Genomic DNA, 23418 nt, shown 5'->3' with positions numbered 1-23418 from the left:
AAAAAATTGAGACAATAGCAATATGAGACAATCTAACACCTATGGAAAAGAAAAGCAATGGAACAGGATTTGTGATTCTCATCCAGGATTTCCTATCAACTAGTCATACAACTTTGGATAATGCTCTTAATTTATTGAATTCAAAAATGAACACTGAAATTCTTTCCTTGCATTCTTAGCATTTAAGGGGTAAACATTATTTTCTGTTCTTGATTTTCTTTCCAGTTCAAGCAGCTTATATTTCTACAGCTCAAATATCATTAGTCTATCTCTCTGGAAAAAACTTAACCTGGGTCCCATCTAGTCATGAAAGTTCTTCAATTGGACATATTACCTCATCTATAATTAATTATACATTAATCATACTTATAAAGAGTATTTTCTTAAGAATAATCATTAGCATTACATAGTCAGCTATATAAGTAATAAGTATGATATATTTTAGCTGAAGAATACAATAACTGAAAAAATTTACTAAAGATGATTAATAGCAGACTTTAACAAGCAGACGGGAAAGAATCAGCAAACTCAATAATTGGTCATTTGAAATTTTCCGGTTAGAGAAACAAAAAGAAAAAGGAATGAGAAAGAGTGAAGAAAGCCTAAGAGATTTATGTAACACCATCAAGCACACCAATATATGCATTTTGGGAGTTCCAGGAAAAAAAAAAAGAAGAGGGTGAAAGGGGGACAAAAAGCTTATTTAAAGAAATGAGGCCAACAACTTCCCAAATCTGGAAAAGGATATGGACACTCAAATTCAAGAAGCCTAATATATGCTAAGTTAAATCCAAAGAAATCCACATTGAGACACATTATAATCCAACTGTCAAAAGTTAAAGGCAAAGATCACATTTTGAAAGCAGCAAGAAAAAAAAAGAGACTTGTTATGTACAAGGGAACCTTGGTAAGACTATCAGCAGATTTCTCAATAGAACCATTACAGGCCAGGAGTGGGATGACATATTCAAAGTGCTGAAAGGAAAAAAGAAAAAAAAAACCTGCCAACCAAGAATGCTACGATTGGCAAAACTGTTCTTCAAAAATGAAGGAGAAATAAAGACTTTTCCAGATAAACATAAGCTGAGGAAGTTCATCACCATCAGACCCGCCTTATAAGAAATTCTCAAGGAGTCCTTCAAGATCAAACAAAAGTATACTAAACAGCAACATAAAAGCATAAGATAGTATAAATTTTTTCTGATAAAAGTAAATATATAGACAGAGAATACTGTAATACTGTAATAGTGGTACATAAATGACTTTTAATTCTGGTGTAAAAGTTAAAAGAAAAGCATTTTTAAAAACTGTAACTTAAAAATATGTTAACAGATATAAAATATAAAAAGATGCAATTTGTGGCATCAGTAACAAAGGAGAGGTAATAAAAATATAGAATATTTATATGTAATTTAATTTCATACCAACTTAAGTTGTTATAATTACATGATGTTTCATATAACCCCTATGATAACCTCAAAGAAAATATTTGTGGAAGATAAATAAAATGATAAAGGACATCACTACAAAAAAAGCAATAAAACACAAAGGAAGACAGTAAACAAAAAAAGGGACAAAAAGCTACAGGAAAGACAGAAAATAATTACCAAAATGGCAATAATAATTTTTCCTATCAGTAATTACCTTAAATGTAAGTGATTATATTCCTTAATCAAAGTACATAGAGAGGCTGAATGGTTTAGAGCTATAAATCCAATTATGTACTATCTATAAAAGATTCTAGCCTGGGCAACATGGCAAAATTCCATCTCTACAAAAACAAAAACAAAAGTAAACAAACAAAAACAACAAAGTTAGCCAGGCATGGTGGCTTGTGCCTGTAGTCCCAGCTACTCAGGAGGCTGAAGTGGGAGGATTGACTGAGTCCGGGAGGTTGAAGCTGCAGTGAGCTATGATCATGACACTCCACTCCAGCCTGGGCAACAGAATGAGACAAAGGAAAGGGAAAGGGAAAGGGAAAGGGAAAGGGAAAGGGGAGGGGGGAGGGGAGGGAAGGGAAAGAAAGGGAAGGGAAGGAGGGAAGGGGAAAAGGGAAAGGAAAAGAAAAGAGAAAGAAAGAAAAGAGAAAAGAAATGAAAAGGAATTACTTTAAATTTAAGGACACACATAGGCTGTAAGTGAAAAAATGAAAAAAGATATTCCATGCAAATGGTAGCCAAAAGACATCAGAGATGTCTATACTTATATCACACAGTACAAAACAATAACAAGAGACAAAGAAAGATATCCTATTACGATAAAAGGGTCAATTCACCAGGAAGATATAATAATTATGATTATATATGCAGCCAACACCATGGTAACAAAAATATGAGGCAGACATTTACAGAACTGAAGGGAGAAATAGACAGAAACACAAAAACAGTAGAGGATTTCAACAATGATTAGAACATTCAAACAGAAGATCAATAAAGAAATAGAAGACTTGAACATAGACCAAATGAACCTAGCAGACACATACAGAATATTTCACCAAACAGCAGCAGAATACACATTCCCTTCAACTGCACATGAAGCATTCTCCAGGACAGACCATATGTTAAATCACAAAACATGTCTTATTTAAGAAGACTGAAATCAACACCAGTGTATTTTTCAACCACAGTGGAATAAAACTAAAAATTAACAACAGGAGGAAAATTGAAAAATTCACAAATATGTAAAAATTAAATAGCACACTTTTGAACAACCATTAGGTCAAAGAAGAAATCAGAGACAAAGTTAGAAAATACCTGATGAAAACAAAAACACAGCATCCAAAATTTATGAGATGCAGGAAAACAGTACTAAGACAGATGTTTATAGCAATAAATGCCTACATTAAAAAAGAAAAAGGATATCAGATAAACAACTTTACATCTCAAGGACCTACAAAAAAAAAAAAAAAGACAAACTAAACCCGAAGTTAGCAGGAAGAAAAAAATAATTCAGATTTAAGCAGAAATAAATAAAATAGAAAATAGAAAGAAATCAACAAAGCTAAGAGTTGCTTTTTTTGGAAAAAAATCAACAAAATTGACAAACCTTTAACTAGATTAAGTGAAAAGAGAGAAGACTCAAATAAAACAAGAAGTGAAAGAAGAGATATTACAATTGATGCCACAGAAATAAAAAAGCTTTTAAGTGACCACTATGAACAACTATATATCAACAAACTGGTAACCTAGATGAAACAGATAAATTTCTAGAACACATAACCTACCAAAATTGAAACATGAATAAATAGAATATGTGAACAGACCTATAACTACAGATTAAAGGAAATTTAAATCAGTAATCAAAACACCCCAACAATAAAAGCCTAGTACCAGGTGGCTTCAGTGGTGAATTCTACCAGACATTTAAAGAAGAATTAATACCTATCTTTCTTAAGGTCTTTCTAAAAATTGAAGAGAAGTGAACACTGGCCTTATTTTTATAAGGCCAGCATTAATCTGATACCAAAGCCAGTAAAAGATACCATAATAAAATAAAACTACAAGCCAATATCCCTGATGAATACAGATGTAAATATCCCCAATGAAATACTAACAAACTGAATTTAACAGTACATCAAAAACATTATACACCATGACCAAATGGAAATTATCCACAGGATGAAAGAGTTTGACATATAAAATCAATAAAGGTGTCATTGACAGAATGAAGGATAAAGACAACATGATCATCTCAATGGAGGCAGAAAAAATTGACAAAAATCAGCACTATTTTATGATTAAAGCACACAAGTAAGGAATAGAAGGAAACTACTTTAACATAATGAAGACCATATTTGAAAAGTTCACAGCCACCATCATACTCAATGGTAAAATGTTAAAAGATTTTCCTCTAAGATGAGGAACAAGATAAAGATGCCTAATTTCACCACTTCTACTCAACATTGTACTAGCCAGAGGAATTAGGCAAGAAAATAAATAAAAGGGATTCAAATCACAAAAGAAAATTATCTCTGTTCACAGATAGCATGAATAAATATAGAAAACCCTAATGATTATACATAAAAGATTCCATGCCAAAAAAATGGTTAGAATAAACCAATTAAGCAAAGTTGGAGAATACAAATTCAACATACAAAAATCAGTTGTGTTCCTATACAGTAACAACAATTTAAAAAGAACATTAAGAAAATTATCCCATTTACAAAGCATAAAAATAATAAAATACTTAGAAATAAACTTAACCAAAGAATCAAAAAGACTTGTACATTGAAAACTACAAAATATTGATAAAAGAAACTGAAGAAGGAATAAATGGAGATATATCTTGTGTTCATGGATTGGTAGACAATATTACTTAAAAACTCCACACTGCCTAACGTGATCTACAGATTCAATGCAATCCCTATAAAAATCCCAATGACATTTTTTATAGAAATAGAAAAAGCTTTCCTAAAATTTATATGAAACCTCAAAATACCTAAGTCAAAACAATCTTGGGAAACAAAAATTAAACTAGAGGCCTCATACTTCCTGATTTCAAAATATATTGCAAAGCTAGAGTAATCAAAGCAGTATGCTAAAGGCATACAAACAAACATATAGACAAATGGAACAGAATAGAGAGCCCAGAAAACACTCTTGCATGCATCAATGAAATTATCTTTGACAAGGGTGGTAAGGCTGCCTGATGGGGAAAGGATCTCTTCAATCAATGATGCTGGGAAAACCAGATATCCACACGCAAAAGAATAATATTGGACCTTTATTTTACACCACATACAAAAAACAATTCAAAGACTTAAACATAAGACCTGAAACTATAACATTTCTAAAAGAAAACTAGGGAAAAGCTTCATAACATCAGTCTGGTAATGATTTCTTGGATTTATTCCAAATTCACTGGCAACAAAAAAAGCAAAAATAGACAACTGAGATTACAGCAAACTAAAAAGCTTCTGTGCAGCAAAGGAGAAAAAAACATTGTAAAAAGGCAATCTGTGAGGTAGGATAAAATATTTGCAAACCATATATCTGATAAGGGGTTAACATTCAAAATAAATAAAAAACTCCAACTCAGCAACAACAACAAAAAAAAACTGTTTAAGGAATGGACAGAGGACTTAAATAAACATTTCTCCAAAAATGACATGCAAATGGCCTCAGGCATACGGGAAAAATGTCCAAAATCACTAATCATCAGAAAAATTCTAATCAAAACTACAATGAAATGTTACTTAATACATGTTAGGTTGACCATTACCAAAAAAAAAAAGAAAGAAAGAAAGAGGAAGGAAAAGCGGGAGGAAGGGAGGAAGGAAGGAAGAGAAGGAGGGAGGGAAGGAAGTATGGAGGTTTCAGTCAAGCAAGATGAAAAAGTTCCAAAGATATGCTGTACAACATTGTGCTTATAATTCACAATACTATACATTAAAAAAATGTTAGGAGACTAGGTTTCATGTTAATGTCTTTTATATGAGGGGGAAAGAGAAACATGAAGAAGAAGAAGGAAGGGGGAGGAAGGGGGAAGGGAGGGAGGAGGAGGAAGGAAAGAGGGAGGAAGGAGGAGGAGGGAGGTAGGAGAAGGAGGAAGAAAAAGAAGTAGCAGTAGTAGTAGTAGCAATAGTAGTAAGAGTAGAAGTAGTAGTAGTAGTAGTAGTACTAGTCGTAGTAGTAGTAGTAGTAGTAGTAGTAGTAGCAGCAGCAGCAGCAGCAGCAGCAGCAGTAGTAGTAGTAGTAGTAGCAGCAGCAGCAGCAGCAGCAGCAGCAGCAGAAGTCTTTCACACAGATAAAGGAACCATCACCCATCAGAGAAAGGAGAGTATTAGATACAACTCTTTCAAAGAAATTATAGGTCCATAAAGATGAAATAAACTGTGATAAATATTACTTAACTCAATAATACTTTGTTCATTGTGATTTAACTACAGCAGAGTGTAAAAATGAACAGTATTAGGAAATGGTCATCCTACATGTTAACACTTCAAAGTAGAAGTTAAGTATGTATCAAAGAAAAAGCATTTGTGAATTTGTCAGATGATTCAAATACAGATTACATGGTTTGTGGCTGTTGTAATATAGCAATGTTTTAGTTTACTGCATTAATCATACTCTAATCAAGTATAAAAAGTCAAGTGCAGAACACCTATATAAATTCCATAAGTACAATTTCAAAAACATTTTAAAAGATGGCTATTGTGCAGCAGATATGTGCTGATTAGACACAGAAATTATTTACATCTTTTCGAGTGTGGAAGAAAATATATTTGACAAGATTTCAATTTTGATTGTTTATAGATGATATATCTTAGCTAAAAGAATGTTTAACTCTTTTAAGCACACCTACTCTTTCATGTGTAGTTAGAATCATTAAAATAGAATGCATCTACCAAAATACAGATCCACAGAAAAAGTCTCTGAAGCAAATACTGAACAAACATTGTATCAGTTACATTTATATTTAAAGATAAAAATGAATGATAAATGAAATTTCTCCAGGAAACGTCTGTTTTAAGAATGAAAAATACCTGGCTTCAAAACCAAAGAATCCTAACTAATATGACCACATATTAAAAATGTAAATCCTATTTGCCTGTTCAGGATGATAAACGTCAACAAAATCTTACTACTAGAGATTCATAAAAAGAAGAACTGTGGTGGTGATTTGTACTTATTATAGTACCTTTACTTAAAGTTTCATGGAAGAAGATGTTTAATTTTTTATAGTCTCTTAAATATGAAAATTTAAAAATGTTTTCCTCTACCATATCCCACAAGCAAATGTGAAGAAAACAGAGGAATTAATGATATAATTTGTTTCCTAACCCATAAACACACAGAATTTTTTTGTCAACTGTGAAGCCACCCACTTTGGGAGCTTTTGTAGACAGACTAATACTCACTTTATATGAATATTACTTTAATATGGTACACTAAATGCCTATATTATTAAAAAATAAGAGATATAAAAAATTACTCTCCCCTAAAATAATGTGAACATTAGCATGTGTATGCCCTAATAGGATTAACATTTACCAAAATTGGGACCTTCCCATACCATGCAATTATCATGAACATGAAGTTAGATTTTATGAAACAATATAAACATAAATAATAAACTGTTATTTTATTTTGAAATGTTGTGTGAAAGGGAAGTTAAGCTTTTTTAAAGTGGAATTTTAACATGTTTTTCCCTAACTTTAAAAATGTCAGTAGTTTGAAGCTTTTTTTCTCAAGAAATAATGAAATTCTAGCTCAGAACTATGTATAAGAATATTCATTTTTGCCATTTATATTAGCAAAACAGCAATAAACTAAATGTACAAAAACAGGAAAAATTTAAAATAAATTACAGTAGGAACTTGCCTGCTATCGTGAATAGAGTATAAAAATTTTATACACAAGAGTATATAATACAAAAATAAAGTATGAAACTATATATGCAATAGTATCTTGATTTAGGCAGAAGGGTAAACTAAAACATACCGGGGAAAAAAGGAAAAAAAACTAGAATGTAAAATATAGAAAAACTCATTAATGGGGTGATACGATTATGTGTGATTTATATATATTTTTATTCTTTGTGCCTTTTTTCTACAATCTCTACCATAGACATGTTATAACTGAAAAGAAAAATAATAAATGTTACAAAATACTGTATTTTCCATATGTAGATTTGTAAATTATTTCTAAAAACCAAAATTTATCCTAAATACATATAACATGAAAAATTTGTGCTCACAGTGTAAATGTAACATTTATAACATTATAAATGTTGTAACATTATAATTGACATTAAATATAATGATCTACACCAGTGTTAATGCAGAGATGATATCAAAATGTAAAAAGCACAATTATTAATTGTCTCCAAATTATACTAAGGCATTTTAAGGCTTACCTTCACAAAGTTTCTGCTTCATCACTTCCCTTATTTTGGATATTGCAATATAGTCTTCCACATAAAACACATAAGTAGACGAAGGCTTGTTGGCAATAGCTCTAAGTTCGGCATCTTCTGTTTCTGAACCAACACCAATGGCAAATAATGTTATCTTACTATCTCTTGCTGCTTCAGCTGCATCCTTGACGTCATCTTGGGATTTGCCATCCGTAAGTACCACTGCTATCTTAGTCAGAAATCGTGCGGACTTGGCAAAAAGGTAATCGAGGGCAAACTGGATGGCCTTCCCTGTCCTTGTGTTTCCTCCTAAGTAGAGTATGGATTCCACTGCTGCTGTCAAATGTTCTCCTGAATCATAGCTTCCAAGAGGAATCTCCAGCACAGGGTAGTCACTATATTGAACCACTCCAACTTGAATAAACTTTGGCCCTATGTCAAAGTTTTTTGTGATATTGACAAGCCACTTTTTCACTATTTCAAAGTTTTCTGGGCCAACACTATAAGAGCCATCTAAGATGAAAACTAAATCTGTTGGAGCAGTACGACAACCTAAGTGCAAAAGAAAACCATCATAGCATATCTTTTACATAAAAAGCAAAAAGGGAGAGATTTTAAATTTATGAGTTTCAGCTATACACTAACATCATGGCTTATTTTAAATTGTCAATGAAATATGTGTAGCTTAATGCTAACCTGAAATATTTACAAAAATATAAGCCAGTGAATAGGGAGAAAAAAATTAAAAACAGATTTTCTACCAACTTCAGGACTTAGCTAGCCAATAAAATTTCATCTTTGATATATTAATAGTTGATAAAAGTTAAATGAACCAAGATCACCCAATGAATCAACTCTTGCATTATATCCAAGATGAGTTTCTAAAGGTCTGATGTCTCATATTCAGTGAATAATGTAGTCAGAGCATCAAATTGTCCTAACAATCTATGGTTAAAGGTATAAAGCTATTCCTTACTTAGTAGAGATAGAGATTCTCGTTTCAAGTTACCAGGAAACACATGTGGTCAGCACATCCTAAGGTCCTTTTTGGGGAAAAAAATACCATCTTTGATGCAAGTTACACTGGAACAAGTTATAAGCAGTTGTGGAGAGAAAAAGACTTTGCCGGGGTGTGCGAGCAAGATGGCCGAATAGGAAGAGCTCCAGCCTCCAGCTCCCAGCGCGAGCAACACAGAAGACGGGTGATTTCTGCATTTTCAACTGAGGTACCAGGTTCATCTCAGTGGGGAGTGCCAGACGATCAGTGCTGGTCAGCTGGTGCAGCCTGACCAGCGAGAGCTGAAGCAGGGCGAGGCAACACCTCACCTGGGAAGTGCAAGGGGGAAGAGAATCCCCTTAGAAACTGAGAAACACAACAACTGGAGAATCCGGTAACTCCCACCCTAATACTGTGCTTTACCAAGGGTCTTAGCAAATGGCACACCAGGAGATTATATCCCACACCTGGCTGGGAGGGTCCCACGCCCACGGAGCCTCCCTCATTGCTAGCACATTAGTCTGAGATCTAACTGCAAGGCAGCAGCAAGGCTGGGGGAGGGGCACCCGCCATTGCTGAGACTTAAGTAGGTAAACAAAGCCTCCAGGAAGCTCGAACTGGATGGAGCCCATCTCAGCTCAAGGAGACCTGCCTGTCTCTGCAGACTCCACCTTTGGGGACAGGGCATAGCAAAAAAAAAAAAAAAAAAAAAGGGGCAGCAAGCAGAAACCTCTGCAGATGTTAATGACCCTGTCCGACAGCTTTGAAGAGAGCAGTGGATCTCCCAGCACGGAGATTGAGATCTGAGAACGGACAGTCTGCCTGCTCAAGTGGGTACTGACCCCTGAGTAACCTAACTGGTGGACATCCCCCACTAGGTGCAGACCGACACCTCACACCTCACACGGTGGGGTACACCCCTGAGATGAAGCTTCCAGAGCAAGAATCAGAGAGCAGCACTCACTGTTCAGCAATATTCTATCTTCTGCAGCCTCCACTGCTGATACCCAGGCAAACAGGGTCTGGAGTGGACCTCAAGCAATCTCCAACAGACTTACAGCTGAGGGTCCTGACTGTCAGAAGGAAAACTAACAAACAGAAAGGACACCCACACCAAAACCCCATCAGTACGTCACCAGCATCAAAGACCAAAGGCAGATAAAACCACAAAGGTGGGAAAAAAGCAGGGCAGAAAAGCTGGAAATTCAAAAAATCAGAGCCCATCTACCCTCCAAAGAAACGCAGCTCATCGCCAGCAATGGATCAAAGCTGGACGGAGAATGACCTTGACGAGTAGAGAGAAGAAGGCTTCAGTCAATCAAACTTCTCAGAGCTAAAGGAGGAACTGTGTACCCAGCGCAAAGAAACTGAAAATCTTGAAAAAAGAATGGAAGATAACTAGATGGAATGGAAAGAATGGAAGATAACTAGATAAAAGAATGGATAACTAGAATAATCAATGCAAAGAAGGCCATAAACGAACTGACAGAGATAAAAATCGTGACACGAGAAATACAAGACAAATGCACAAGCTTCAGTAACTGACTCGATCAACTGGAAGAAAGAGTTTCAATGACTGAAGAAAAAATGAATGAAATGAAGTGAGAAGAGAAGTCTAGAGTAAAAAGAAAGGAAAAAGAAATGAACAAAGCCTCCAAGAAATACGATATTATGTGAAAAGACCAAATCTATGTCTGATTGGTGTGCCTGAAAGTGAGGGGGAAAATGGAACCAAGTTGGAAAACACTCTTCAGGATATCATCCAGGAGAACTTCCCCAACCTAGTAAGGCAGGCCAACATTCAAATTCAGGAAATACAAAGAACGCCACAAAGATACTCCTCAAGAAGAGCAACTCCAAGATACATAATTGTCAGATTCACCAAAGTTGAAATGAAGGAAAAAATGTTAAGGGCAGCCAGAGAGAAAGGTCGGGTTACCCACAAAGGGAAGCCCATCAGACTAACAGCAGATCTCTCAGCAGAAACTCTACAAGCCAGAGGAGAGTGGGGGCCAATATTCAACATTCTTAAAGAAAAGAATTTTCAACCCAGAATTTCATATCCAGCCAAACTAAGTTTCATCAGCGAAGGAGAAATAAAATCCTTTACAGACAAGCAAATGCTTAGAGATTTTGTCACCACCAGGTCTGCCCTACAAGAGATCTTGAAGGAAGCACTAAACATGGAAAGGAACAACCAGTACCAGCCATTGCAAAAACATGCCAAAATGTAAAGACCATCAATGCTAGGAAGAAACTGCATCAACTAACAAGCAAAATTACCAGCTAATATCACAATGACAGGATCAAGTTCACACATAACAATATTAACCTTAAATGTAAATGGACTAAATGGTCCAATTAAAAGTCACAGACTGGCAAATTGGATAAAGAGTCAAGACCCATCAGTTTGCTGTATTCAAGAGACCCATCTCACATGCAGAGATACATATAGGCTCAAAATAAAGGGATGGAGGAAGATCTACCAAGCAAATGGAGAATAAAAAAAAGCAGAGGTTGCAATCCTAGTCTCTGATGAAACAGACTTTAAACCATCAAAGATCAAAAGAGACAAAGAAGGCGATTACATAATGGTAAAGGGATCAATTCAACAGGAAGAGCTAACTATCCTAAATATACATGCACCCAATACAGGAGCACCTAGATTCATAAAGCAAGTCCTTAGAGACTTACAAAGAGACTTAGACTCCCATACAATAATAATGGGAGACTTCAACACCCCACTGTCAACATTAGACAGATCAACGAGACAGAAAGTTAACAAGGATATCCAGGAATTGAACTCATCTCTGCACCAAGCAGACCTAATAGACATCTACAGAATTCTCCACCCCAAATCAACAGAATATACATTCTTCTCAGTACCACATCGCACTTATTCGAAAATTGACCACATAGTTGGAAGTAAAGCACTCCTCAGCAAATGTACAAGAAGAGAAATTATAACAAACTGTCTCTCAGACCACAATGCAATCAAACTAGAACTCAGGACTAAGAAACTCAATCAAAACCGCTCAACTACATGGAAACTGAACAACCTGCTCCTGAATGACTACTGGGTACATAATGAAATGAAGGCAGAAATAAAGATGTTCCTTGAAACCAACGAGAACAAAGATACAACATACCAGAATCTCTGGGACACATTTAAAACAATGTATAGAGGGAAATTTACAGCACTAAATGCCCACAAGGGAAAGCAGGAAAAATCTAAAATTGACACTCTAACATCACAATTAATAGAACTAGAGAAGCAAGAGCAAACACATTCAAAAGCTAGCAGAAGGCAAGAAATAACTAAGATCAGAGCAGAACTGAAGGAGATAGAGACACAAAAAAGCCTCCAAAAAATCAATGAATCCAGGAGCTGGTTTTTTGAAAAGATCAACAAAATTGATAGACTGCTAGCAAGACTAATAAAAAGAAAAGAGAGAAGAATCAAAAAGACACAATAAAAATGATAAAGGAGATATCACCACCGACCCCACAGAAATACAAACAACCATCAGAGAATACTATAAACACCTGTACGCAAATAAACTAGAAAACCTAGAAGAAACGGATAATTTCCTGGACACTTACACTCTCCCAAGACTAAACCAGGAAGAAGTTGAATCCCTGAATAGACGAATAGCAGGCTCTGAAATTGAGGTAATAATTAATAGCCTACTAACCAAAAAAAGTCCAGGACCAGATGGATTCACAGCTGAATTCTACCAGAGGTACAAGGAGGAGCTGGTACCATTCCTTCTGAAACTATTCCAATCAATAGAAAAAGAGGGAATCCTTCCTAGCTCATTTTATGAGGCCAACATCATCCTGATACCAAAGCCTGGCAGAGACACAACAAAAAAAGAGAATTTCAGACTAATATCCCTGATGAATATTGATGCAAAAATCCTCAATAAAATATTGGCAAACCGAATTCAATAGCACATCAAAAAGCTTATCCACCATGATCAAGTGGGCTTCATCCCTGGGATGCAAGGCTGGGTCAACATACACAAATCAATAAACGTAATACAGCATATAAACAGAACCAAAGGCAAAAACCACATGATTATCACAATAGATGCAGAAAAGGCCTTTGACAAAATTCAACAGCCCTTCATGCTAAAAACTCTCAATAAATTCGGTATTGATGGAACGTATCTCAAAATAATAAGAGCTATTTAGGACAAACCCACAGCCAATATCATACTGAATGGACAAAAACTGGAAGCATTCACTTTGAAAACTGGCACAAGACAGGGATGCCCTCTCTCACCACTCCTATTCAACATAGTGTTGGAAGTTCTGGCTAGAGCAATCAGGCAAGAGAAAGAAATAAAGGGTATTCAGTTAGGAAAAGAAGAAGTCAAATTGTCCCTATTTGCAGATGACATGATTGTATATTTAGAAAACCCCATCATCTCAGCCCAAAATCTCCTTAAGCTGATAAGCAACTTCAGCAAAGTCTCAGGATACAAAATCAATGTGCAAAAATCACAAGCATTCTTATACACCAGTAACAAACAAACAGCTAAATCGTGAATGAACTTCCATTCACAACTGCTTCAAAGAGAATAAAAGCAATTTATTGCCAGGAATCCAACTTAAAAGGGATGTAAAGGACCTCTTCAAGGAGAACTACAAACTACTGCTCAGTGAAATAAAAGAGGACACAAAGAAATGGAAGAACATTCCACACTCATGGATAGGAAGAATCAATATCGTGAAAATGGCCACACTGCCCAAGGTAATCTATAGATTCAATGCCATCCCCATTAAGCTACCAATGACTTTCTTCACAGAATTGGAAAAAACTGCTTTAAAGTTCATGTGGAACCATAAAAGACACTGCATGGCCAAGACAATCATAAGTCAAAAGAACAAAGCTGGAGGCATCACGCTACCTGACTTCAAACTGTACTACAAGACTACAGTAACTAAAACAGCATGGTACTGGTACCAAAACAGAGATATACAGCAATGGAACAGAACAGAGTCCTCAGAAATAATACCATACATCTACAGCCATCTGATCTTTGACAAACCTGACAAAAACAAGAAATGGGGAAAGGATTCCCTATTTAATAAATGGTGCTGGGAAAATTGGCTAGCCATAAGTAGAAAGCTGAAACTGGATCCTTTCCTTGCTCCTTATATGAAAATTAATTCAAGATGGATTTGAGACTTAAATGTTAGACCTAAAACCATCAAACCCCTAGAAAAAAACCTAGGTAATACCATTCAGGACATAGGCATGGGCAAGGACTTCATGTCTAAAACAACAAAAGCCATAATTGACAAATGGGATCTAATTAAACTAAAGAGCTTCTGCACAGTAAAAGAAACTACCATCAGAGTGAACAGAAAACCTACAGAATGGGAGAAAATTTTTGCAATCTACTCATCTGACAAAGGGCTAGTATCCAGAATCTACAAAGAACTCAAACAAATTTGTGAGAAAAAAACAACCCCATCAAAAAGTGGGCAAAGGATATGAACAGACACTTCTCTAAAGAAGACATGCATACAGCCAACAGACACATGAAAAAATGCTCATCATCACTTGCCATCAGAGAAATGCAAATCAAAACCACAATGAGATACCATCTCACACCAGTTAGAATGGCAATCATTAAAAAGTCAGGAAACAACAGGTGCTGGAGAGGATGTAGAGAAATAGGAACACTTTTACACTGTTGGTGGGATTGTAAACTGGTTCAACCATTGTGGAAAACAGTATGGCGATTCCTCAAGGATCTAGAACTAGAAATACCATTTGACCCAGCCATCCCATTACTGGGTATATACCCAAAGGATTATAAATCATGCTGCTATAAAGACACATGCACATGTATGTTTATTGAGGCACTATTCACAATAGCAAAGACTTGGAATCAACCCAAATGTCCATCAGTGACAGACTGGATTAAGAAAATGGGGCACATATACACCATAAAATACTATGCAGCCATAAAAAAGGATGAGTTCGTGTCCTTTGTAGGGACATGGATGCAGCTGGAAACCATCGTTCTCAGCAAACTATCGCAAGAACAGAAAACCAAACACCGCATGTTCTCACTCATAGGTGGGAATTGAACAATGAGATCACTTGGACTCTGGAAGGGGAACATCACACACCAGGGCCTATTTTAGGGAGGGGGTAGTGGGGACGGATGGCACCGGGAGATATACCTGATGCAAATGATGAGTTGATGGGTGCTGATGAGTTGATGGGTGCAGCACACCAACATGGCACAAGTATACATATGTAACAAACCTGCACGTTGTGCACATGTACCCTAGAACTTAAAGTATAATAAAAAAAAAGTCAAAAAAAAAAAAGAAGAAAAATACTTTCCCTGTGATAAATGCTAGCATGCTAAATGTAAAACAAAGCATGAATTATCTCATTATCATACGGGCTATAAATAATAGCTATTATTGCTGATTTGAGTACCGAGGTTACGGAAAAAGACAAATACAGCTGTTCTTTTCTGTGCATTTTGTTAGCCATTCCAAACTATCGGTATTGCCCCAACAAACCAGTTTATCTTTTAGTCTGTGTTAGTCTCCCAACTCTGGGCCTTTGCAGTTGCTCTTCCCTTTTATTAGAATGTCTTTCTCTTTACCCGACTAATACTCTTGTTCCAGATCCCTGATTGCCTGTCAGCTTTACCATAAAACCTTTTCTGACCTTCCACAGTTAGGTTGCCACCGCCTCCTAAGTTTATAACAGTCAAGAAGTTCAAAAAATAAAAAGAATTGCCAAAATAGGGATTTGTCTCAAAAATGTATCTGTGATTATGACATTATTCCTAAAGTGCTCTACTACAGGTAGTAGTATCCTCAGAAGGTGTAACGGACACAATTCCAACAACCTCTGCCATGGTGGTCACTGCCAGAGGTCAAGGAAGGGACAGCAGAAACAGAGTTCTGCCCAGAGGCAAACTTGCTAACCCAAGGGAATGCAATTTTTCTTCTATTTTTGGAAGCTTGGAAGCTGGATGGACTAGGATTAAAGGTTTATGCTTTTATTGTTTTTTTTTGTTTGTTTGTTTGTTTGTTTGTTTGTTTTTTGTGTGAGGAGACAAAAGGATAGAAAAGTTTGTTGGCAGAGCTTTTCAATGTTGGCCCTTCCTAAATACTGAGACTCATTGTTGTCTGAAGCTGCTAGTGTTTGTGTGCCACCTGATTCACTCTTAGAGGGTTATTCCTGACCCTTCCTACCCTTCTCCCTGTCACAGAGCCACAGAACATGTATTTCATAACTGCAAAGTTAGTCAAGAGCATGGGCACACAAGCAAATAATGCCATTAATAAGCCCTAGACATAATATCCGTCCTGAGAACCTCTTCCTTAGAGAAATGAACGCCATTATAGAAAAGGAATGGGATTGAAGAGCAAAAACATAGTTCAAATACTAATTACTGCCCTCACAAGCTGTATTATACTAGGTAAGCCCCTTAACTTTTTAAAATCCCTTTTCCCACCCAAGAAAAAAAAAAAAAAGGAAAGGGTATACACATTATAGAGTGATTGCATGAATTAAACTATAAAAGTGTTAAGCAAGCTTTAAATATCATTGTATTAATAAATTTTAAGCCAAGTTGAATCAAATTATCAAACCATCTCATTTAACTTTTATAGAGACCATAGTTAATTTAAAGTAGAATGTTTATGAGTTTTAAATGTGAACATAAGCAAACTTTTTTTTTTTTTAAAGTATGCTATCTCTAAATGATAGTCTGGGTAACAGAACTATAATTAATATAGCTCTTTATCTCTATATGCAAGCTTTCTTACAAGCAATAACAACATTCACTGAGATGTACTGTGCTAAACCATTAACATGCATTATCTCCTTCAGTCCTGATAACCAATCTACAAGGCTTTATCTTCCTATCATACAGCTCAAAAGTGGCTGAACATGGACTCAATACCAGACTGTTTGTTCCAAAGCTTGATGTGTTAATTGAATAAACTATTACCATAGAGTCCTCTCAAAATTATCTCTGAAAGAAGCTTTTCTTTTCAGTTAATGAGTAACATAGCAATTCATTTATTTTAGGGAGTTACAGAATCAAAAACAGTAAGAATGAGACGCTTAAAACCATTACTTGAACTCCCCTAGTTTAATTTCCAGATTAATTTGTTGATAACAAAAAAGGACAATGCTGATAGTTCTTACTTGATCTTACTTCCCCATCTTCAGCTAACACAGAATTCTGAAGAAGCAGCACCAAAACCATGCAGAGAAATGCAATATAGTGAGCCATGTTTCTGTTTTCGTTCTAAAATTTTGGTTTTAGGATTCCTAGGGAGAAAAAAAAGGCAAGTTAAACATAATAATTAAAGTCAACATCTGGCCATTATACATTTACATTTTGAAATTACAAGACCCAGTTGAAATACAGTTAATTTTGTGACTATTAGAATTAACTTAAATCTGTTTAAAATAGCCAAATTCTAAATATGTTATTGCAGGAGGACAATGAATAGCGGCTGAAGAGCATGATAAATCTTAATTCATAACTGTCTTATACACATTTTCTAAAATTTGAGCTTTTTGCAAAATATTTACTGGAATTTATCCTTTGGGCATAGCCTGTAGAACCTTATCTCATTCTTTTTACTATGTGAATATTAGCAAACATTTTTCTTTTAAATATGGGCTTGCATATAAGGGACACTCAAAGAGTATTTAGTGAAAATATTTCTAAGATACAGCTGATAGAATTTAATTTTTAAAATAAGATATAATTGTAAACATTAAGACCTGTCTTATTTAATTCATAAACACTCAGTTTTATAGTTTTCATACACCATCTAAAATAAGTCCTAGAACTTCATTTCTGGTTAGAATGCAGAAACTTGCGAGAAACTGTCATTCACAACGAGTACATACCAGATAAAGTACAAATTCATATGTTTTTTAAGCCCAGTAGAAATGAAATAATTTAAAGAAACCCAAAAGAACAAAATTCCAGAAGTTATTAACCTTTCGTCATATAGAAGTGATTCACAACTGCTGTAATCTCTGGCAGAAAGGGAATACTGATGAGAAGGAATTTGCCATAGCATGTAAAAAATCACTCAAAGCTGGTGTAACAGATTGGAAATCTGAGGAGTTTCTGCCACAAAACAAGCATTCCTTCATTCAGCAGTTTCTTCTGGTGAGCCTTAACTAAATATACAGAGTAGATAAGTAGTACATAGAAAGTTGGAAACAGTATAGAACAGCCTAGAGTCTGTCCCTCTTCCTATCCAGGTACCCAGAGACTTTCTCAAATATAAAACGGTGGCCATGACTTGAAAAGAAGCAAGAGATTTTTATACCTGATCAGGAGAAAAACAGCATAAGCAGATCCCAAGATTACCTAAATCCTAAATATCAGAAGTAGCAAAAAGTGTTTGTAAAATGGCAATGATAAATACATTAAAGAATCTAGTAAATAAGATGGAAAACATGTACAAAGATGTGGAAAATTTCAGAAGGCAGATGAAAACTATACATAAAGATACAAAGAAAAACTCTTGCAATTAAAAATGTACATCGGAAAATGGTTTATACAATGGGTTTACCTGCATCCATTGGAGGAAAAGATAAGTAAACTTGAAGATAAGTGAATAGAAATTATCAAAAAATGAAACCCCAAGGCATAAAAACATGACAAAAGGAATAGAGCATCTAGAACTTACGGAACAATATCAAGTGATCTTGATTTAGCATATAAGTAAATTTTTCTCACAAAAAAGGAGAGAATGAAGAAACATTTGAAAAGACATGGCCAAAAGTTTTCCAAATTAATGAAAGCCACCAATGCTCAGATCAAAGAACTTCAGCAAACCCCAAGTGAGACACAAAGTTAATCATACCTGCATACATCATATACAATCAACTGAAAATCAAAATAAAATATAAAATTCCTAAAACTGGGCTGGGCGCGGTGGCTCACGTCTGTAATACCAGCACTTTGGGAGGCTGAGGCGGGTGGATCACGAGGTCAGGAGATCAAGACCATTCTGGCTAACATGGTGAAACCCCGTCTCTACTAAAATTACAAAACAAATTAGCCAGGCATGGTGACTGGCCCCTATAGTCCCAACTACTTGGGAGGCTGAGGCAGGAGAATGGCGTGAACCCGGGAGGCAGAGCTTGCAGTGAGCCGAGATCGCACCACTGCACTCCAGTCTGGGCAACTGGGCAAGACTCCATCTCAAAAAAAAAAAAAATCCTAAAACTGGCCAGAGGAAAAATGTTACATTACCTACAGAGGGACAGCAGTAAGGATTTTAGACAGAAATTTTCTAGTAATAAACTGAGCACTCAATCAGAAAGAGATAAAAATCCTAAATGTGTAGACATCCAATATTAAAGCTTCTAAATATATGAAACAAAAAAATGAAAAAAAATAAGCAGAGACACATTAAAAATAATGTGAGGTTTTAATATCTAGCACTCAGTATTATTTAATTAGACCAGAAAAAATCAGTGGAACAGAAGGTTTGGACAACACTATTATTAACCAGCTTCACCTAGTTAATATTTACAAAACACTCCAACTAACAACAGAAGAAAACATATTGTTTTGTAATGCATATGAAACAGTCACCAAAAAATACGCTGGAGAGAAAACAAGTCTCAGATTTCAAAAAATTGAAACCATACAGATTGTGTTCCTTGACCAAAGGGCATCTGGATATGAAGTTTTCTTTCTTGAAAAGCATTTTATTAAAAATGTAACTTATTAGTAGATAATTGGATGAGTTTCAATAAATAGTATTTTTCTAGGACTTTGGCTATTTCACCTCTCCACTCATCATCTTTCTGTTATCTATAGGATCTGTAGTTGTCCTACAGACTTTCAGAAGTGAAAGTCCTAAAATACTTTGAAATTAAGCAACATACTTCTAAATAATCCATGAGTTTTTAAAAGTCAAAGAAGTTTTTAAATATTTCAAACTCAATAATTTTTAAAATCAAATATTTTGTGATACAGCTAAAGCAGCACTTAGAGAGAAATTTTAGCTTTAAAAGCATATATTAAACAAAAATGAAACCAGTATCTAAGCTTCCACCTTAAGAAGCTAAAAATAGTACAATACATTAAACTCAAAAAGTAGAAAAAACTATGAAATATAAATTTGAAAGACAATTTAAAAAATAAATAATTAAAAAGTTAATTATTTGGACAAATAAATATACCAATATGCCTTAGTAATTATAACCAAGAAAACACAGAGAAAACATAAATAATTGCCTAAGTCAGTATTCAAATAGAAAGCACCACTTTAGATCCTACAAACATTAAAAGGGTAACTGGACGGGCAAAATGAACAGTCTTTGAAAAACACTATTTATTGAAATTGGTCCAATTATTTAATAAAGAAGTTAAATTATTAATCAAAAACATTCCCACAAAGAAAACTCCTGGTCCAGATAGCTTCACCAGTAATTTCTTCCAACAATTTCTACAAAACAGTCAAGGGAAAAAAATAAAATAAAACTATTTGTTTCAGTGGAATTAAATGAAAATAAAGAAGAAGTGAACTCCCCCCAATTTTTATTATGAGGCCAACACAACCCTAGTAAAAAAAAAAAGAAAAAAAAAAAAAACCTAGACAAAGATATTACAAAAAACTATAGTCCATTGATGTAGCATATAAGTAAATTTTCCATTATTCTTTATGAACAAGGACATAAAAATCTATGACAAAATATTAGCTAATTAAATATAACAATATATTTTAAAATATCTTGACCATGTGGGATTTATTAGAGAGATGCAAGATGGGTTTCACACTCAAAATTCAACTTATATAATGTACTATAGTAAGAGACTAGAAAAAAAAATCACATGAACATCTCAATTTATGCATCAAAAGTTCTTAACAAAATTTAACACTCATTTATGATAAAACTTTCAGCAAACTAAGAGTAGGACTTAACCTATGAATGTGAATGCTGTCTATAAAAAAATCTACATACAACATCACACTGAGTTGTGAAATACTAAATTCTTCCCTTCTCAAATCAGTAAGTAGCTAAGGATACATTCTCATACCACTTCTATTCAAAAACGTACAGGGAGTTCTAGCAACCGCCATGGGCACAAATGAGAAATAAAACATGTAAAGATTATAAAGGAAAAAATAAAACTGTCATTATTTATAGAAAACATGATAATCTACATAGAAAGTGGAATCTACAAAAACAGTAGTAGAACAAAGTGAATTTAGCAAGGTCACAAGACACAAGATAATGGTTTCGTTATTGGGAAAAAAATACCATTTTCAATAGTATCAAAAGTATTATAAATGTGGAAATAAAGCTAATGAAACATGGAAAGACCTCTGTACTGAAACATTGCAAAATTAAAGAAACCAAATAAATGGAGAGATCCATATTCAGAATTAAAAGACTCAATATTATTAACATGTCCACCCTTCCCAAATGGTCTATAGATTCAACAAAATCCCAATTTTTAAAATTAACAAATATTCTAAAACATGAATAAAATGCAAATGATTTTGAATTGGAACAATCTTGAAAAAGAACTCTCTTAATAACAAAGTCGGAGAACTGGTATTATCTGATACTGACTTATGTCAGTCTGCTTTCTGTTGTTATAACTGAATACCCGAGATGGAGTAATTTATAAAGAAAATACATTTATTTCTTACAGTTCTGAAGGCTGGAAAGCCCAAGGTCTAAGGGTGAAATCTGGTGAGGGCCTTACAGCTGGTGGGGGTTTTCTGCAGAGTCTCTGTGTGGTACAGGGTACCACATGGTGAGGGGGCTCAAGAGAGAGAGCTTACCTGGCTTTTTATAACAGAACTACTTTCCTGATAACTAACCCACTCCCATGGTAATCCATTAATCAACTAACCCATGAAAAGGATGTATCTATCTGTGACAACAGAACCCTCATGACCCAATCACCTCTTAAAGGACCCACCTCCTAGTACCTTTACACTGGAGATTAAGTTTCAACATGAGTTTCAGAGGCGGCAAACATTCAAACCATAGCAACTTGCTACAGAAATCAAGAAAGTATGGTACTATATTGACATAAAGATAAGCATAGAACAGAACACAATAGAGTTTTGGTAACAGATCCACACTTACATGGTCAACTGATTGATTGTCAACAAAAATGTCAAAGTAGTTGCATAGGAAAGGAAAGTCTTTTCAACAAACATTGCTGAATCAACTGAAAAAACACATGGAATAAAATGAACCTGGACTCCTACCTCATTTCACATAAGAAAATTAAATGGAACATAGATCTAAATGTAAAAGCTAAAACTATAAGTCTTCAAAGAAAAAACATAAGAGAATATCTTCACAACTTTAGGATTAAGGTGATTAATATTTCTTAGGACACAAAAACCACTAGCAGTTTTAAAATAAGTACATCAGATTTAATCAAAATTAAACATTTCCATTCCTTAAAAGACACCATTTAAGAATACAAGCCAATGTTCGCATTAAAATATTTCTGACAAATGACTCATATCAGAAAACATAGATAATAAAAAGAAAAACAACACAATTTTTTAAATGAGTAAAAGGTCTTGAACAGACACATTACAAAAGAAGATACAGAAATGGCCAATGAGCACATGAAATAGTACTCATCATCACTAGTCATCAGGGAAATGCACAGTAAAACAACAGTCCAAAATCTTCTTAAGCCGGTAAGCCCTTCAGCAAACTCTCAGGATACAAAATCAATGTCCAAAAAGCACAAGCATTCCTATACACCAATAACAGACAAACAGACAGTCAATAATCCTAGCACTCTGGGAGGTGGAGGTGGGCAGATCACAAGGTTAGGAGTTCTAGACCGGCCTGAACAACATGGTGAAACCTGTCTCTACTAAAAATACCAAAAAAACAACAAAAAGTTGGGTGTGGCGGCAGTTGCCTGTAGTCTCAGCTACTGGGGAGGCTAAAGCAGGAGAAATGCCTGAACCAGGGAAGCAGAGGTTGCAGTGAGCTGAGATCACACCACTGCACTCCAGACTAGACAACAGGGCAAGACTCACCAGAGAGCCAAATCAAGAGTGAACTCCCATTCCCTATTGCTACAAACAGAATAAAATACCGAGGAATACAACTTACAAGGGAAGGACCTCTTTAAGAAGTACTACAAACCACTGCTCAAGGAAGTAAGAGAGGACACAAACAAGTGGAAAAACAGTCCATGCTCATGGAAAGGAAGAATCAATATCGTGAAAATGACCATACTGCCCATTGGCTTTCTGCACAGAATTGGAAAAAACTACTTTAAACTTCATATAGAACCAAAAAAGAGCCCACATAACCAAGAGAATCCTAAGCAAAAAGAACAAAGCTGGAGGCATCATGCTACCTGACTTCAAACTATACTACAAGGCTACAGTAACCAAAACAGCATGGTACTGGTACCAAAACAGATATAGAGACCAATGGAGGCCTTGGAAACAAAACCACACATCTACAAACATCTTATCTTTGACAAACCTGACACAAACAAGCAACAGGGAAAAGATTCCCTATTTAATAA

At 35.1% G+C, this 23418-nt stretch overlaps 1 protein-coding gene across 3 annotated transcripts in view; it reads right to left on the bottom strand.

The window, feature by feature from the left end:
- Positions 1-23418, bottom strand: part of COL21A1 (collagen type XXI alpha 1 chain) — a 198055-nt gene that overhangs the window by 117129 nt on the left and 57508 nt on the right. For all 3 annotated transcript variants that reach the window (XM_030929568.1, XM_030929569.1, XM_030929570.1), the window contains exons 2-3: positions 17055-17180; positions 7858-8409 (exon numbers count right to left, since the gene is read on the bottom strand). In XM_030929568.1, the coding sequence (XP_030785428.1) occupies positions 7858-8409; positions 17055-17142 (640 nt within the window). In that variant the 5' untranslated portion in view covers positions 17143-17180. The remainder of the gene's footprint in view (positions 1-7857; positions 8410-17054; positions 17181-23418) is intronic.

The sequence above is a fragment of the Rhinopithecus roxellana genome, chromosome 4 (genome assembly GCF_007565055.1).
Source record: "Rhinopithecus roxellana isolate Shanxi Qingling chromosome 4, ASM756505v1, whole genome shotgun sequence".
NCBI lineage: Eukaryota > Metazoa > Chordata > Mammalia > Primates > Cercopithecidae > Rhinopithecus > Rhinopithecus roxellana.
The sequence above is the reverse complement of the archived record's forward strand: the minus strand, read 5'-3'. Positions and strand labels throughout refer to the sequence as shown.